Source organism: Musa acuminata, chromosome BXJ2-8, assembly GCF_036884655.1.
Source record: "Musa acuminata AAA Group cultivar baxijiao chromosome BXJ2-8, Cavendish_Baxijiao_AAA, whole genome shotgun sequence".
Classification (NCBI taxonomy): Eukaryota; Viridiplantae; Streptophyta; class Magnoliopsida; order Zingiberales; family Musaceae; genus Musa; species Musa acuminata.
The window spans coordinates 45431870-45449064 of record NC_088345.1 but is presented as its reverse complement, the minus strand read 5'-3'; the positions used below and the strand labels follow the sequence as shown (position 1 = coordinate 45449064).

Sequence of the window (17195 nt, the reverse complement as noted above, 5' to 3'; positions counted from 1 at the left end):
TCTTAAGTTGGATTGGATTGGAAGGAGAGCCAAACTCTACTTACAAGTTTAACTTTACGAATTAAATATTTTACTTTCTAATTAAAAGAGAGAGGTTTTACTGAAACAACAGAATTAAATATTTTACTTTCGTAAATATATAAATCTTAATATAATTTTTAAAAATATAAAAATTAGAAACGAAAGATAACTAATTACATAAGATAATATATAATTATCTTTCAAAATCATTAAATCCTTCTCCAAACAGATAAAAAATCAACCTACCCTATGCGCTAAAAGGTTTTATTTAATCCTTCTTTTCAAGAACTAAGTCGAACAATAACAATCAAAAGCTTCTGCAGTGATGCACAAAACTACAATCCACAGCAGCTCACATGATCTGATAGTTCATTTTAGGTTTATGCTTGTCTTCAGAACTCACTCAAAAGGACTGTCCTCTTGATCTACTTAAATCCTGCACCACTCTTTGTCTTGCTCTTTGTTTATGGGGACAGCATTGCTAGTGATGCAAAGAACAGATTCCAAAGCATGTCAAGCTACCAAGAAAAGAGTTCCACTCTACAGTGGAGGTGGTCATGTCTCGCTCTTCTCTTGCAGTAGTTATCATTAGAGGAAAGACGGCTTCCTGGAAGGATGGATGAAGCATGAGCAAAACAAGCTCAGATGTCTCCTTGTCGTTAGGAGAGGAACCGGTGGAAGAAACAAAGAGAAGAAGATAAGGGAATCAATGGTGCAAACCGCGCCATGTCCTTCCTTACTAAAGAAGGAAGGTGATGCAATGGGCGTTCACTTTGTCCTCTTTCTCTTCTTCCTCCTCCTCGAAGGATGATGTCAAGGGTGATGAGTAAAGTCAGAGCACATATTGGAAGGTGATAATTAGCAATAGGGATAGCATGCATGATAAAGAATATTATGAAACATCAATTGCGATAGCATGCATAATGATGATCACAAGGGATGTGGGGGAAAGAAAAAAAAAAAAAGAATTATAAATAGTAAATTAATATTTATTAATCTTTTTAGAGATTATGAATAGTAAACATATATTATCAATAGTAAAAAATAAACCTCTAAATAGTAAACTTGATAGCTAAAGCCTTGAGTATTTTTATAATTCATATTTTAAAAAATAATATTATTTAGAGTTTCAAATCAATAGTTGAATAACACTTAATCATTGAAAATTATTGTAATGGCATGTACAAAATTCTTATCTTTTTCAAGTGTATATATATATATATATATATATATATATATATATATATATGCTAAAAATTATTTTTAGAAGGATAAATACAAAAATAGTTATATATATATATGTTCAATTTTACTCTATAAAATATAAATAATATGAGCAATGAAGTCATTTAATGATGATAGGTGGGAGTTGGTAAAGCCAAATTAAGACAACTTATCTGCTCTCTCTACATCTCATCCAAGAATGCAAGCATCTTAAAACTTAAAATGCCACTGGAAACTCGACAGCTATACCTGTGCAGGAAATTTTAAGAACTAGTTTACCATAGGAGTGGCAATCGAACCATCAAAGACTACTAAAGACGGCCGTTATCCGAAGCCCACCTCGCTTAGTACAACAACATTCGGGCTCGTTTGATCCTTCAATTACTGCCTTTTTCGTCTCACTGCTAAGTAACCATTTAACCTAAACGACTGCTAGCGTGCAACTTAATCACCGGCTTCTCTTTTACTCGGCTTTTTCATCTCCCCAAACGCCGTCGCACTCCCACCGAAACCCACCGCGAAGGAGCGCCGAAACCCTATCCATAGATCTTGCGAGTGAGAGCCTTCGGTGCGGACGAGCCATGGCCGTCGTCGCTGACGTTGCAGCGGGAACTCTGGTGGTTGTTCTGGCAATGGCTTTGCTGTTGGCGCCGTTGGTCTCGTCCAACTCCGAGGGGGACGCGCTCTACGCGCTGCGGAAGAGCCTCTCGGACCCGGACGACGTGCTGCAGAGCTGGGATCCGACTCTCGTGAACCCTTGCACTTGGTTCCATATCACATGTAACCAGGACAATCGCGTCACTCGCGTGTAGGTTCCGTGGCGCCTCCGTTTCCCTTCCTCCCCTCTAAGTTTTCATTCTGATATCTTGTTTTTCCTTCCTTTCTTGATTTGACGGAATTTATATATCTGCAATTTTGCTGACAGGATTGCATTTTTCGTTGACCTGATGATTGACCAGTGTTGTGTTATTAATTGTTAGGATGCAGATTTGGTGAAAATTTTAGTGATGTGATAAGTTCTAAGAAAATGTATGTCGAGAAATCTTTTGGAAGAAGTGATTATACATGCTTCTTTATGGTCGCTAATAGTTGAGCAAGTTTCCGAATTTGGTAAACATAGAAGTTTGACGTGGTTGGTGAATTTATATAGTTAAGAGTGCGTTCGATAGAAATATTTGGTAAAATACTGGTGTTTTTTTCCTCTTGTCTGTCATATGTACTCCGGCGATGGTTATCATACCAATTTATGAAATCTGTGGGAACATGAATCTTGAAAAGAGGGAAAAAATCTTACATTGACAGTCCGTGAATGAGTTCTCTTTCTTTAAGAGGAAGAATTAAACTCTATCGGCGAGCTATACTTGGGATATTTTCTGTAATAACTGAAGTGCTGAGTTGGTCCGCTCAGTCAGACACAGATTCACAGTGTTTTTTGATGATGGTATGATCGGCACACTAGTGGCCAAGGCCCTTAGTGGAAAACCTTTTTCACTGATTGGGATCATGCAGTGGAATGTTGGACAACAAACACCCCCAGGAATGTGTTCCCCAACTAGCATTGCTAGGCGAATGAATTGCATACTTTTACTAATATATCTAAAAATTTGGTAGAAAAGGGACAATGTTAGGACATGTTACGGAAAATCTTCTGATGTGAAAAATTCAAGCAATCAATGGGAAAAAGAGAAATGGGGGCTGGATACAATGACATGTTGTTTTCTTTGAGCTTCTTCTTTTATTCCCTTTCAGTTTCTAAATGTAGTGGGGACATAAAATAATTTTATTTTTGAGCTTTATAATTCAGAAGGAAAATATTTTTATGTACTCAGACATGTAGATCAGCATTCCTTGTGTGGATCATCGAGATTCTGGCTTCAGCGGAGTTATCGAAAACACATTTGAATTGAATAGCATTTTATATGCCTTCATGATTCATTTAGATGTTTAGGAATAGTTCTGATAGGATCGAAAAAAATATAGCAGACATGCTGCGGAGGATCTATAGTAATTCTAATGTAAATACCTATACTATTATGATAGAGTAAAGGAACAGAAATGTATATCTAATGAAGAAAACTTAGAATACTGATAAGTTTGTCAAAATAATTCCTTGTTATGCCTATCTTTTACATATTCAGTTGTTTATTAAGCAAGATTCTGGACTGTTGAGTTTTTCCTTGGTACTCTTATATCCTGTAATATACCACAATTGTACGGCAGCAGAAGGTTAACTTGTGCTTATTCTTTCTTTGTATAAATTTGTATTATTGTTGTAAAGAACTGTAGCAATTAGCATTGAAGTTGAAGCTGGAAATAGAATTGAATTATTTTAGCATATCCTTAGAATTGTCAAAGATTTTGTTTAGTAAACTAAATTAATATTTGAGAATAGTTCATATGCCAGCACTCCCTGTTGGGATTGAGAATAAGTTATTTTTTTCAAATTGTTATAAGGAATTAAGGACTATGTTCTGTTGTGTCTTTCTCTACTTTTAAAAACATGATTGAGTTTTAGGGTTATAGAATCTCCTTTATTTAATTCACAAATCAGTGGTAACTATTTGCTCAATGGGAGACTTTGAGTCTTTGATGAATTATCACATCAAGAACTTTTAAACTTTGGTTGGTCTTCCTCATTGTGTCATGCATGTTATTTATTTATTTCTTCTATCCACCTTATTTGCTTATGAGTCATCCTCCTATTTGTTGTATGACATGTGATGTTGCTTTCTACAGGGACCTGGGCAATTCAAATTTATCTGGCCATCTTGTACCTGAACTTGGATGCCTTGAACATTTGCAATATCTGTAATAGTCTCTCACCTTTTTCTTTAATTATTTTAGATCATGTGTCTGTCTTTTTTCCTGTGTTTGTCTACTCTGCTTTCTTGCTGTAAAAAACTGATGTTGAGGTAATGATTGTTATGATGCATAGTTTTATCATTTTCTTTTTACCAAAGATGCATTATTTTCTAATAACCGAGGATTGTTTCAAGCCCTAAACATTTCAAATCATCATAAAATTGGGCAATGGAAAATTCAGTGGAGAAATAGCTAATAAATATAAGCTAGGTTTTCATATCACTTAGGCACTCTTGGCATTATTTTGTTAATTGCATATATGCATTGCTTATATATGTTCTGTTTACTATAAAGGATCTAATAATAAGATACTTGTGCATGTCCAGTTACAAGTCCCCTCTTTGCATTTTCTCTTCCTCTTCCTTTGTTTTTATATTGTTTCTCACTTGATCTAAGATCTAAAAGAAGTTCTTCTTTGAGGAGTTTAAGTCTAAACTAGAATGCTAATAAAATGTTTTTGCTTTTTATTATTATGAATGCCAAATTTCTTTTTTTGGCCTTGCAACCTTATCTCCCAATTCAGAGTGAAGGAAGTATAAAACATGGAAGATCCATGAGTGTAGCTCTGCAGATTAGAAGTTCAACTTCAATATTTTGACCATGGAATAACATGCTGATACTTGCCTGTGGTATGTTAGATCCACTACCAAAGAATGTTTTTCATATTCCATTGTGCAGGAAATCTAATTTAGAAGCCAAAGATAAATTCTTAGATCCTTTGGCAATTCTCAAAACTGCCTTCTGTTTGGGTCAATTGACATTTTGGACATTGCTTAAGGAATGCTTCTTCTGATCAATAACCATTTTAATTTTCAAGACCTAAGATCCCGTTCACCAATTGTGTGATATTAAGAAGATCAAAGCACAGTTAACTAGTAGTAATTGATAGAGATGAAATACCTAGGCAGATTATGGATGGTAAGCTTTACTCAACGGTCTTTGGCTCCCCTTTTATTTTGATGATTGTAATTGCGCGTCGAACAAGGATTTGTAGAACATACCAAGCCAGTGCCAGGGGGGCTTTAGTGTGCTATCCATATACTTCCATGTTTGCTTTTTGATATTTGGTTCTGCCTCATTGGCAAACTAATAAAATGGTGCAAAACTTGATCATGGTATGTTGCTTTGACTAGAAAAGTACCCAAGTAATAAAATGGTCCAGAACTTGATCATGGGAAGCTTTACTTGATAATCTTGTTTCAGAATTGGCTTCTAATATGGATGGGGATTGACTGGATAGGATCTTAAAATTACTGCAAAATAAGTTGGACTTATTGGGTAAACAATTGGTCTTCTTGGCTGATCTTGACAAATTTGAGTATCCACCAGTTGCATAAAACTCTTTGTGGAGTAAGAATTTAATCCAAGATCATTTTTCTTTGAATGATCCAGCTCTGTTCAGGCCTACTTTGACTAGTCCAAATTGATTCTGGCCTACTTTAACTCTGAAATGTTACAAGAAGCTTCTCCTTTAACAATCAAGGATTCATCTTTTTAATGACATTATGGCCATACCTTAAGAGAAGTATGTTGTTTAACATCTGCCGATTGTTGATCAGCATTCTATAAAGATCTCCTATTGATCTGTATTTTAGCTGTTGGGGAAATCATTATCTGTTGTTAGTTGTTTCCACTGATCTCGTGAAGATGAATTTGTTCATTGGAGCCTTATTGTTATGAAATTTCAGTGATCTTCTTATGATATTTGCTGAACTTTCTGGATTTCTTATTATGGTTCTTTATTATTAAACAAAATGATACTTCTCAATGTCAACCAAAGGTTAAATAATTTTCTTTTGTTGCTCATACAGGGAACTCTACAAAAACAATATCCAAGGGACAATACCATCAGAGTTTGGTAATCTGAAGAGTCTCATTAGCCTGGACTTGTATAATAACAACATCTCAGGGGTTATCCCTCCAACACTAGGGAAGCTTAAGTCTCTAGTATTCTTGTAAGTTGTGAAAAAAGTTTCAGTCTTCATTTAAATTGTACAAACATTGGTAAGCCATTTTATTAAATCTGTTTTTTGGTATTGTTTCTGGCATTGTATTAATAGTGAGGTTTTCAAAACTCATAGTTAGTTTTATATCTGTGAATTAAGTTTATGCTGCTTATATAATACTAGAATTGTCAAAGTTTTGACAAATCAAGGCAGGAATAATATATATATATATATATATATATATATATATATATATATATATATATATATTCTAAGTACATACAGTAGAACTATACATATGTATATATTCTGCTTTAACTTTGAAGATGTTCCCATCTTATTGATTCAAACTATGTAGCAAAACTAATCTGTATCTGCTTGCTTTTCCAGACGGCTCAATGATAATCGTTTGACTGGTCAAATCCCAAGGGAACTTGTTAAAATTTCTAGCCTCAAAGTTGTGTAAGTGCTTTTAGTTTGGTTCTGAATTCATCACATTTTTAGGATGGTCCATTTATGTTAGCTAATGATAATCTTTGATTCGGCCGTTTCCAGTGATATATCAAACAACGATCTCTGTGGAACAATTCCCACCACTGGACCATTTGAACACATCCCCTTAAACAAGTAATTCTTTTCCTCTTTTTTTTTTTTTTCTATTTGTGCCAGATTTAATTTGCTTTTCCTTTATCTCTAATTATCTATTAAGTGCATATTGGTTGTTAAATACCAAGCATTGTTCAACAACTGCCTATTCATCTGGTGCTTCCTTTTCGGTTAGTAGAGTTGTGTAAGTGTCTGCCACTTTTGTTAAATGGTTAATGGTAGTCATGCAGAACTGGCATTACTAACGAGAATAAAACATACAGTTCATGTGTAGAGTTGTAGATTGTCTTGTAATAGGTTTTATCCTCTTCTAGCTGTTTAAATTTCCCTTGTTTATGTGCAGCTTTGAGAACAATCCACGTTTAGAAGGTCCAGAGTTGCAGGGTCTTGCATTGTATGACACAAACTGCTGAAAGGGCTTGATGACGCAAGTCACGACACCATTTCACAACCTGGCTGGCACAAATATGTTCCATAATAGTCTTGTCACATATGTTGAACTAGTAATTGTAGGTGATGAAGGAATTTATCTTGTTTGTAAGGGTACCTCAAACCAGAACTGTTACTGTATGCTTATGTAGATAAGTATATCAAGGATGATTGCTTGTTCTCAATAAATGTTGGATTGTGCCAATGCAAGCTACTTCTGCTGGGTTATGGTTGTGGCTCTCTAAATATGACTTCGCCTTGATATGTTTGCAATTGCAACTGCTGGGTTATGGTTGTGGCTCTCTAAATATGACTTCGCCTTGATATGTTTGCAATTGCAATGTTATATGCAGGTGCATTATTCTTATTATTGTGTTAGCATGCAGGTGATCTTATGAAGCAATTTGAACGCCAGTACTGGTAATTGAAGCAGGTTGCTACTTGTTGACTTCTGTTCAGCTTTAAAGAAGAATCACAACCCATATCATCTTTCTCTTTCTCGATCCTTCCAGCTTCAGAGGCCGAGTGAGCGATGAGGTGAGAAACCTAATCTATATCTTTCGCTTGGTCTAATTGGGAGGCCTCTTTGTCATCATCACAGGCGACAAATAGATCGAAGCGGGAGTCAGTGGCAACATGACGAACCCCTTTCGGTCGACGCTCGTATCTGAGGCCGAAAATTCACATAGTACCCCTCTCGGTCGACTCGTGTTTCTGATGCTTAAAACTTCGCATGGTATCGTGCGATTCGCAGATTCGTTAGCATCCCCGATGACGCATGCAGTGAGGTATTGGGATTGGAATGAAGGGGGGGGAGGATTACCTAGTACGCAGTAATGGCTTTAGACAGCTAAAGAAAGGGACATAGTGTCTTCCTTTCGCTTTTGTGATTGCAATCCCGAGCTTGAAGGAATCACGACCATTTATGTGCCAGATCGATGTCCAGCGACAGATAAGGCTTGGTCGTTTGGAGTGGTCGTGGCCATGGAGGCGAGCACCGGGCCTCTGTTGAAGGTGTACTATGAGAACTGCCCCGGATGCAAGCAGGACCGGAAGAACGAGGTCCGCCGAGGAGTTCCTTACAGGGAATTCTTCTACATATGGATCGTCACGCTGTGCTCCGGTAAGTCGAGAATCTCCAACAATTTCGATTGTTGATTCAACGAGCTGCTTGTTTGATTATATTTACTTGTTATTGGTCGATTCTTTCATACTGAATTATTTTTTGTTTTGTGTCACCATGTCTAACTCGATTGCTTTTTTCAGCCTTACCAGTAGCATCATTGTTTCCTTTCTTATACTTCATGGTATGTGCAACAAAACTTGGTACTAAATTTTTCGTTCAAATAACCATGATCTTGTGTCTCATGGAATGTCAGTTCTGCTTTACTTGCGTGATCTATTCTGATTCAATTTTGTAGAAATATGCTCAATTTTTGTTAATCCAGTGGAATCTGCTTTTGGAACAAACGTTAAATTCATCGTATTATTCTTTCGCTATCACTGAAGCATTTTAATTTTGTGGTCATCAACATTAAAAATATCAGAATGTTATCATCATTATTAACATTATATTGTTGTTGTGGTCTTCAAGGTATCATGGGTGCACATATATATTGAAGTTGTTTGGTGAACCATAAGGTTTATTTTGATTTAATGACAATGTTAGAAAAGTATACACACACACACACACACACACACACACACACACACACACACATATATATATATATATGTGTGTGTGTGTGTGTGTGTGTATCAGTATATGTATAAATGTATATGTATACATATATGTATATATACATATATGTATATGTACATTGACTCAATTCCTATTCAAAGAATAATACTATTTGGATAAATGAAATGACACATTAGCATTATATGTGCTAATTCTGGTGTGCTGTTTTACATTCCATGTAGACTGATTAGTTCTGAATGTTTTACTAATTCTTTTGAATTGAGGAATGGCTTCTTATAGTTGTGTTATGCCCTAATTTTGAAGACATTAGACTTTCAAAAGAGATGGCCACCAAAAATTTTGTATCATTATTCATTATCTCTAGATATTTGACAAATTGTCATGAAAACTATTTCATTTACCTTCTTCCTTGTTTTCTTTTGCAGACACAAGACTTACATGTTGCCAAAAGAGAAGAAGATATTGGATTTTATGCTGGTTTTGTAGGTGAGTACTTGCTGTATTCTTTTCTTTTTTTATATATATGGAGAAAACACATTGCAATTACTCTCTTTCTCTCTTTGGCACTCTTCACTTCTCAAAGTGATACAACAAATTATCTTTCCTTAAAGGTTATTTTTCCTTAAAGTATAATAGTTGAATTGAATATTTGTAGAGAGTGGAGACTTTTGTTTTTATTTTTTTTCCCCTCTTGAAGGATCTGCATTTATGATTGGAAGAGTTCTGACTTCAGTATTCTGGGGGATTGTGGCAGATCGATATGGAAGGAAACGAGTTATAGTCATTAGTATTATTTCCATGTAAGAATTATTCAATGCCTTATTCATAACTGAAAATTACTTTAATCTTGGAGAAGTTTGGTTGGTTCTATGATTGTTGTGTTACTTTCCCCATTGTCCTGATCTTGACTTAGTCTTTGCAGAATATTATTTAACACTATGTTTGGGCTTAGCACAAGTTACTGGATGGCACTTGTTTCAAGATTACTTCTTGGATGTTTTAATGGTTTGCTTGGTCCAATAAGGGTATCTGCTCAATTGGTGTTCAAAATTCAAATAGCTTATGATTCATTGATGCCATACTTTCTAATTGGAAGCTTGATGTGGAATTCGATACAGGCTTATGCTTCAGAAGTTTGCCGAAAAGAATATCAAGCTCTAGGATTATCTCTTGTAAGAACCTTCTGATATACCTTTTCTTAACTATCTTTCCATGTACTATGATTTATTGGTCATTTTCCTGTTTTAATGTCGAATTAAATACTTCCAGGTTAGTTCAACACGAGGTATAGGTTTAATTGTTGGTCCAGCTATTGGAGGTTTCTTTGCTCAGGTACTGATTGTTAGTCTGATCCATCAAAAAGCTAGATGAGAGACGGTCAGAAATACACTGTTAGATACATCAAATTTATTTTTGATGATTAAATTAATATTAAGTTTGCTCGTATTAGTACTTCTTCTTAGGGAACAATTTTAAAGAAATTTTGCAGTACTAGTTACCTTTGAGCAATCAATTGTAATTTAATCTAACAAGATTTTATAATAATTTGAATTTGTATATGGTAAATCAATTGCCATTTCTCCCATAACTATAGAAATAAAGTAGTTTTACACTTTTACCAAAGAAAATTCAATAATAGTTCACAACACAAACACCCATTCCAGGGAAAAGGCTATAGTAACAGATTATCTTTGACAGCTAAGCAATATATTTCATAAGGTCAGGAGATAGTAGTTTCCTGAGTAGTTGAGCTTTTACTCATTTTTTATGTATGCATAGGCTTTCTGCATATTGAAGTCAGCAAATCTCATATTGCTATATGTTTGCTTCAAATTTTTGATGCTTTTGTTTTAGTACTTTTAAATTTTCATTTAGATTATTACAAAGTTACCTCATTTTGAGTTTCATTAATGTGGGAATATAGCATTTTGCAAATCGAAGAATACAGTAAAAGAAATTGCAGATGGGTTTCTGTGATTAGGATATGCTTATGAGTTATGATCACACTTTTTGCCTGCTATTTCTTGCAATTGCTTATGTTATAGTTTCTGCATGCTCTGTTTCTCTTCCATATATTGCATGATCTTAACTAATTTACAAATTTCTATGGGTGCATACTACATCAGCCTGCAAAGAAATATCCGAATATCTTCTCCATAAAGTCATTGTTTGGCAGGTAAAACTAGAAATATAGCAATAAATTAGACTTCTATACTTTCTCACTCTAATGATAAATTCAGCAATCAACTGCAGGTTTCCTTACTTTTTACCTTGCTTTTGCATCTCTCTCATAGCAACTGGGGCATTGGTTGCCTGTTTCTGGCTTCCTGTAAGTTGCACTACTTCGTGCCTCTTAGTTTAGTTCTTTTGAAATTTAGTTCTTTTGAAAAGCAGGATGGTGTTTGGACTTGCAACAATCTTACGAGCAATCTAAACTACAGCTATACCTTTTAATTCTCATAAGCTATACCTCCATCATAACTATAAGCATGAGTTGCTTTGAAAGCATTAATGATTCCCTGATTTTACAGTCATTGGAAATTTCCGGACTTTTCCTAGATTTTTTGCACTTCTTAGCAAAAACAATATGCAATCATTATGTTTTCAATTGATTTGTCTATGATATAAATTGTGAAACATGATTCAATGTTCTTGATAGCCTAAGATTAAAATGAAGGATAATTATTCCTGATATTCCATTTTTAAGAGATTATTGCATTGAAATCACCAAAAGTCAAAACTGATATCTAATTTTCATCCCGTCAGTATTTTTCATTTTCTTGATCATTCACACATTTAGGAGTATTAAGCTTCCATCTCCGTATGTTCCAATAAAAGTGGATTCATTTCATGATATTCATCATAATATCTCCATCCCAGCATTCAATTTTTATTAGCTCATACTGCAACAAGTTACATTCATGACATACATGATGAACTTGGTCCACTTATGACTTTATGATTTATGTTTTATTCTTCTGTAGGAGACTTTGCACATGCACGATAAGTGGGAAATTGAAGATCTGGAGGATTCACTAATAAGATGTGAAACAAAAAAATATAATGAAGAAATTGAAGGAACAATGTTGGCATCTAAGCAAAGCTTGATAAAGAATCGGCCTTTAATGTCAGCAATCATTGTCTATTGTGCTTTTGCCCTTCAAGACACAGCATATGCTGAGGTAGCATGGCTTTTTGTGAATACATGTTCTTCAGTATAATTTCTAAAAATATGATTAAATTTCTATGATGCATGGCACTGTGATATGGTGCATACTTTGATATTTACATTAGTATTACAATATGTCATCATAAGTGATGAGATGTAATAGCAAATTTTTATCATTTATAAAAGAGTAATTAATGCACATGACTTACCTATTATTCAATGAAAAAAATTTCGTTAATGACAAAGCCAAATTGTCTAGTATGTAACAAGAATGTATAAGGAAAGAAGTAAGACGAAATCAAATATTTTGTTTCATCATAGACTACATGTTTCCAATATAAATGATATCAAGTATCTAATCATTTATACATCTTACACATCATGAAAATATCAACACACAGGAATGATAAAATTTTCCTCAAGCATTCACTGATTATCCTCAAGTAACCAATGTGAATCTGGGAAGCATCTGATTTGACATACATCTGATTTGAGTGCATGAGGCATTGGCCGTCTTTCCTAAGTGCCACTAAGAAATTTGTTCTCCTTCTTTCTTTCTTTCTTATCTGCATATCCCGGCGAGAAGTTAACATCTTACAACATTTCAGATATTCTCCTTGTGGGCTGTGAGCAGCAAAACATATGGTGGATTGAGCTTCTCATCTCAGGAAGTTGGTGAAGTACTTGCAATCTCAGGTAAATTGGTAATGAAAGATTCTAGGAGTAGTGACATGTGACAGTCAGTCAGTATTAGATTGGTAGTATGTGTGTCTGCAATTAACTAGTCAGATTGCTGAAAAAAGAAAACTATTCAGATTGCATAATGAACTGAGTTAATTGCATATGTCTTTTTATCTACAACTTAAAAATACATTTATCTGCTTAGTTTGAATTCTCTGAAACGAACTTGCATATTTTGTTCTTAAAAATCTTGAATAGCCAGCCCTATTTTCACTTGAACAATGGGGCATCTGTTGGAGTCATCGAGAGGGGTACTACTTTTTTTTTGCTCAATACATTTTAACACTTGCCCCTCTGTTTAGAATAAATCTTTTGAACATTATATATCAATTTCCCATTTTGTACACCAATGTAAACCACATCTAGTTTGTTAGGAAGTTGCTTAATTTCTTTGTTTTGGAAAACTGCAAAGTGCATCTTTGTCTCATGGCACAAGTTATATGGAAAGATGGAAAAATATATATATCGATGATCAAAGTGCATTTATATTTAATCAGCTGGCCAAGGGAGGATGATGCTTTTTGATGCAGCGCAGAAGGAAGTGATGCATGCAACTTTGATTTTTAGACTGTTGATGGGTGCATATTAAAAACCTTCAAACTTTTTTTGGAATATATATGAAAAAGAAGAGGCTTTGAGAATCATAAGTCTATTAGATTTTCTTATATGTATATTCATGTACTCGATAATACATGCTAATATATTTGCTGATAGTAGTTAGAATTAGTATTTGCTAAATATGAAGCTGCTTGTTCATTACCAGGTTTGAGTCTCCTAGTTTATCAACTATTTCTTTATCCATGCTTTGAGAAGTATCTAGGACCCATCAGTTCATTGCGTGCTGCAGCGGTATGCAACAATGACATCCATTTGTGGTCATTTCTTATCATGAGATTTTGGTATTTATCAATGACAGTCATGTTCTATGTGCAGATTTTTTCTATACCATTGCTCACCAGTTACCCATTTATGTCTAAGCTTTCTGGATTAAAACTTTTCTTTGTTGTGAACTGTGCATCACTCCTGAAGAGTGCTATTTCCGTGAGTATTCTCTTGCCTCATAACACTAAATGGAGGGATTATAATTTCGTCAGTAAAGTAGGTGTAACAATATTTTTATGCTAACATGATTTCAAATACACATCCAACGTAGTTTAATGTAGATAATTTTTACCAAAGCAACTTAATATACTCATGCTGGTTATGTAACCAGGATCCATCCAGAATCTAGGCCAAATCTCCAACAACTAAATAGAGATTTATCAGGTTTATGGAAATTTCATGCTTAATGTTGGTTTCTTGTAAAATAGGAGGTTGATCTTATCTATTTATAGGTGGCTTTCCATCTGAATCTATAGTTTCTATCCTGCATGAAAGTACTTTGATGCTGAATGATCATACTTGAATGAGAACACCATCACAACCATAAAATAACACCAACATTTCTGTAATTAGAATTTGATACCACAGTCGATCATTTAGATTTCATTTTCTTTTGTGAATATCTTTGATTATTTAAGTATTATTTAGTTATATGTGATCTTGGACTTCTGAACCAAAGAAACTCCTACCAATGATTTAAATTCCAGTATATAAAAAAATTATCAACGTACTGTTGCACTGGCATGACATTACCACAACACTGGAAAAATAGACACAATATTGGTGAGTGACTTGTGAACTGGATGACCTTTTTCTTGGCATTTTGGTGTGATCGGTTTACTGCATAATGGTATGGAGTTGGACTGGTAAATACATGTTGATATAACTAATCCAGGTCATTATTTTAATCCTTCCTTCCAGCAGTACGTTACCACAAGAGCATCATGAAACTAAAAAATGTATCAGAGAAATTTAAACTTGAGGACTTCCATTAAGAAACACTATTTTCCGATCATCCTTTTCTGGAGATTGTTCTAATGCAAGCTATCCAAATTTGAATCAGGTAACTATCACCACTGGGTTCAACATCCTGCAGAATAATGCTGTGGTGATCCTCTACTCTTTTTACTAACGTTAGCTTACTTCAACTGCAAATTCTTAATATTCGCATATGACAGTCTCAACATCAAAGAGGTGCTGCAAATGGTATTTCTGTCACTGCATTGTCTCTTTCCAAAGCTATTGCTCCAGCAACCGCAGGGGCTTTGTAAGTATTCCGCGTATTAGGTTTTGTTAATCCATACCTGATGATGCAAGTGGATAGTACATATCAAAAATCAAACAAAAAAGTTCCTGTGAAAAATCACTTCTTTTTTGTGCTGCTTATATTTTTATATCTAGGTTTCAGTCTTTCTGTGATTCTTTAATTTTATAATATTCAACTCAAAAGCTATCAGTGAGTGTGTGTGTCTATATACACAGGTTGAACTGCTTGAAGCCTGACTTCCATTCATAATCCAAATTATTAAACAAAAACTTAAATGAATTTCTCTTCTACTTCGCAAGTAGATAGTTACAAGGAAAAAAATTGCTGTTGATGTGAATAATTTGTTCTCAAAGAAGTTGTATGTTAGTGAGAGTTTTGCAGCATGATAGTTTACACTGATTAATCATATAATCTTAACATATCTTAAAAATATGATGGTAGCTAGTTTTGTTCTTTTATCATATTTTTTCCCCCTAGGTGTTGTATAACTATTTGATCCAAGCATAAGTAGGTTGGTGGTTTATTAGTTGAACTTGTAGTATATTACTTAATTGGACAGGTGAAAACACTTCAATATTTGCAACAAATAGTCACCTTAATTCTTATTTAACTATTATTAGACTTCAGAGGATATGATTTTCTTTTAAAGCTAAAGATGCTTGGTTGATTTCTTCAATAAATCATCACCACACATCCTGTTAGTAGTTGATGTGAACTTCAAATGAACGACTGTTGGCATATGTAGGGAACAAATAAATGACAATCAATAGGCTTTGAGATAAATTAGTTATTTAAGGAAACTTTATTGATCAAGGTTCTGATTTTTTGTAATTTGATGTGTATTTGCAGATTTTCATGGGCACAAAAGCGTCAACAGGCTTCCTTCTTATCAGGTATAACTTGTTTCTCTTTGAAGATTTGTCTCGTTGCAAAAGCCTCTATCATTCATCAGACATTGCAAAAGTCCATAATTTTTTTTGTTTAATACCTAACATTTGCCATGTAAATTAATCACCAATTAACCTGATCACGATCTCATGATACTTGGAAATCATCTGAACTCATCTACCTACTCTGAATTGTTTGTAGCAATATTGGATACTATCAAGCGTACCCTTTTAGCTCTCTTCCATTTCATAAATAAATGATTGTAGGATCTTATGCTAATTCTTTAGATTTGAAATGTAAAGATATTCACAATCGATATGCATCACAGATCAATGTACATCTACTTCATGGTTAATTTTAACCATGGGTAAAAATTCGAGGAATCCGCTTGTAGGCTTCAATTGCTTTTTTTTTTCTCGAACTCGTTTGACTCGGTTTGATTAATCTGAAAATAACATCGTAAGATTTCATACTGATTATTGTGTTGGGACGCAGGCGATCATATGATCTTCTTTGTACTCAGTGTGAGTACAATGATTGGGTTCCTATTGACCTTCAAACCTTTTCTGACTCTACCCAACTCCAGTGACTGTTGAAGCGCATGCTTGAAGGCATGAATGAGCCATGTAGTAGATAAAGATCAAGCTATTACAATTTATGAGTTACAGATTTCTCTTCCTAAAAGCTTTATAACTATCGGATGATAGCTTAAAATAATATTAATGAATGTGGTACCACCTCACGCAGGTTGCATTATCTTGTACGACCTAGATGATCAGGGTTTGAGTCAAAGACTATAATAAATCTTGTGCTAAAGTATATCCTTTCTTTTTGTTTTGTTAAAAGATTTTCTATAGGGAAAGCGATTAAGCTTCATTCTTTTAAATGTGTGTGGATTAATTTCATGTAGATATATGCATAGAACATATTCACAAAAGAGACTAACAAATTAGGGACCAACTTGTTCCATTGATCCAACCATAACTAAAATTTCTTTTTGTCTATGTTATTTTTCTTTCTTTCTAATGTATGTTGGGTAATTTATCCAAACAAGTTCTCAATGATGGGGTTTTATCATATGATACTTGATTTTTATCAGGGGTATTTCTTTTTACATAATTGATCTTGGTTGACTCTGGATTATTTGGGTTGAACTAGTTTGTTTGACATTTACTAAATTAGATCAGTTCAATAAAAATCTAAATATTTGATTTATTCAATTTAAATCCTAAATTATCTTTTTTTTTTTCCTTGAATTCTCCTGCTACCCCTGTTCTTAAATTATCCCCACCTTCTCACTTTACCTCTACCTCCTCCTTCCACTCTAATTTTATGTTAAATATCTTTAACTCAAGTTATACTTAATTATATATTCAACCCAAAAATACTTAATTAAGTATGAAAACTTAATTACTCTATACTGAAAATTAACTCAAATTATATTTGGGTTACGCCCAA

At 34.2% G+C, this 17195-nt stretch overlaps 2 protein-coding genes across 3 annotated transcripts; both read left to right on the top strand.

Moving 5' to 3' along the window:
* Positions 1-1729: 1729 nt before the first annotated feature.
* On the top strand, positions 1730-7316 carry LOC135619670 (leucine-rich repeat protein 1-like). Its single transcript, XM_065121907.1, has 6 exons — positions 1730-2053; positions 3982-4053; positions 5919-6062; positions 6444-6515; positions 6609-6680; positions 7003-7316. The coding sequence occupies exons 1-6, from the start codon at positions 1827-1829 to the stop codon at positions 7070-7072; spliced, it is 657 nt and encodes a 218-aa protein (XP_064977979.1). The 5' UTR covers positions 1730-1826; the 3' UTR covers positions 7073-7316.
* Positions 7317-7445: 129 nt separating this feature from the next.
* LOC135619666 (probable peptide/nitrate transporter At3g43790) lies at positions 7446-16553 on the top strand. 2 transcript variants are annotated; one of them, XM_065121900.1, is made up of 17 exons: positions 7446-8211; positions 8355-8395; positions 9216-9276; positions 9488-9590; positions 9713-9815; positions 9909-9962; positions 10060-10122; positions 10917-10966; positions 11044-11119; positions 11775-11972; positions 12568-12655; positions 13464-13549; positions 13634-13741; positions 14646-14690; positions 14761-14849; positions 15699-15742; positions 16233-16553. In XM_065121900.1, the coding sequence occupies exons 1-17, from the start codon at positions 8073-8075 to the stop codon at positions 16331-16333; spliced, it is 1449 nt and encodes a 482-aa protein (XP_064977972.1). In that variant the 5' UTR covers positions 7446-8072; the 3' UTR covers positions 16334-16553. The 2 variants fall into 2 exon arrangements, with proteins under 2 accessions (XP_064977972.1, XP_064977971.1); XM_065121899.1 differs by having other exon boundaries at positions 9713-9962; positions 15699-16322.
* The last annotated feature ends 642 nt before the right edge of the window (positions 16554-17195 follow it).

What these genes read in the sequence shown, in the direction of transcription:
- LOC135619666 (XM_065121899.1), top strand. Translation starts at nt 8,073, where the DNA reads ATGGAGGCGAGCACCGGGCCTCTGTTGAAGGTGTACTATGAGAACTGC. An exon ending in GATCGTCACGCTGTGCTCCG is followed by an intron (nt 8,212 to 8,354) that starts GTAAGTCGAGAA and finishes TGCTTTTTTCAG; the next exon opens with CCTTACCAGTAGCATCATTG. An exon ending in TCCTGAAGAGTGCTATTTCC is followed by an intron (nt 13,742 to 14,645) that starts GTGAGTATTCTC and finishes AATTTGAATCAG; the next exon opens with GTAACTATCACCACTGGGTT.
- LOC135619670 (XM_065121907.1), top strand. Translation starts at nt 1,827, where the DNA reads ATGGCCGTCGTCGCTGACGTTGCAGCGGGAACTCTGGTGGTTGTTCTG. An exon ending in CTTGAACATTTGCAATATCT is followed by an intron (nt 4,054 to 5,918) that starts GTAATAGTCTCT and finishes TTGCTCATACAG; the next exon opens with GGAACTCTACAAAAACAATA. An exon ending in GAACACATCCCCTTAAACAA is followed by an intron (nt 6,681 to 7,002) that starts GTAATTCTTTTC and finishes GTTTATGTGCAG; the next exon opens with CTTTGAGAACAATCCACGTT.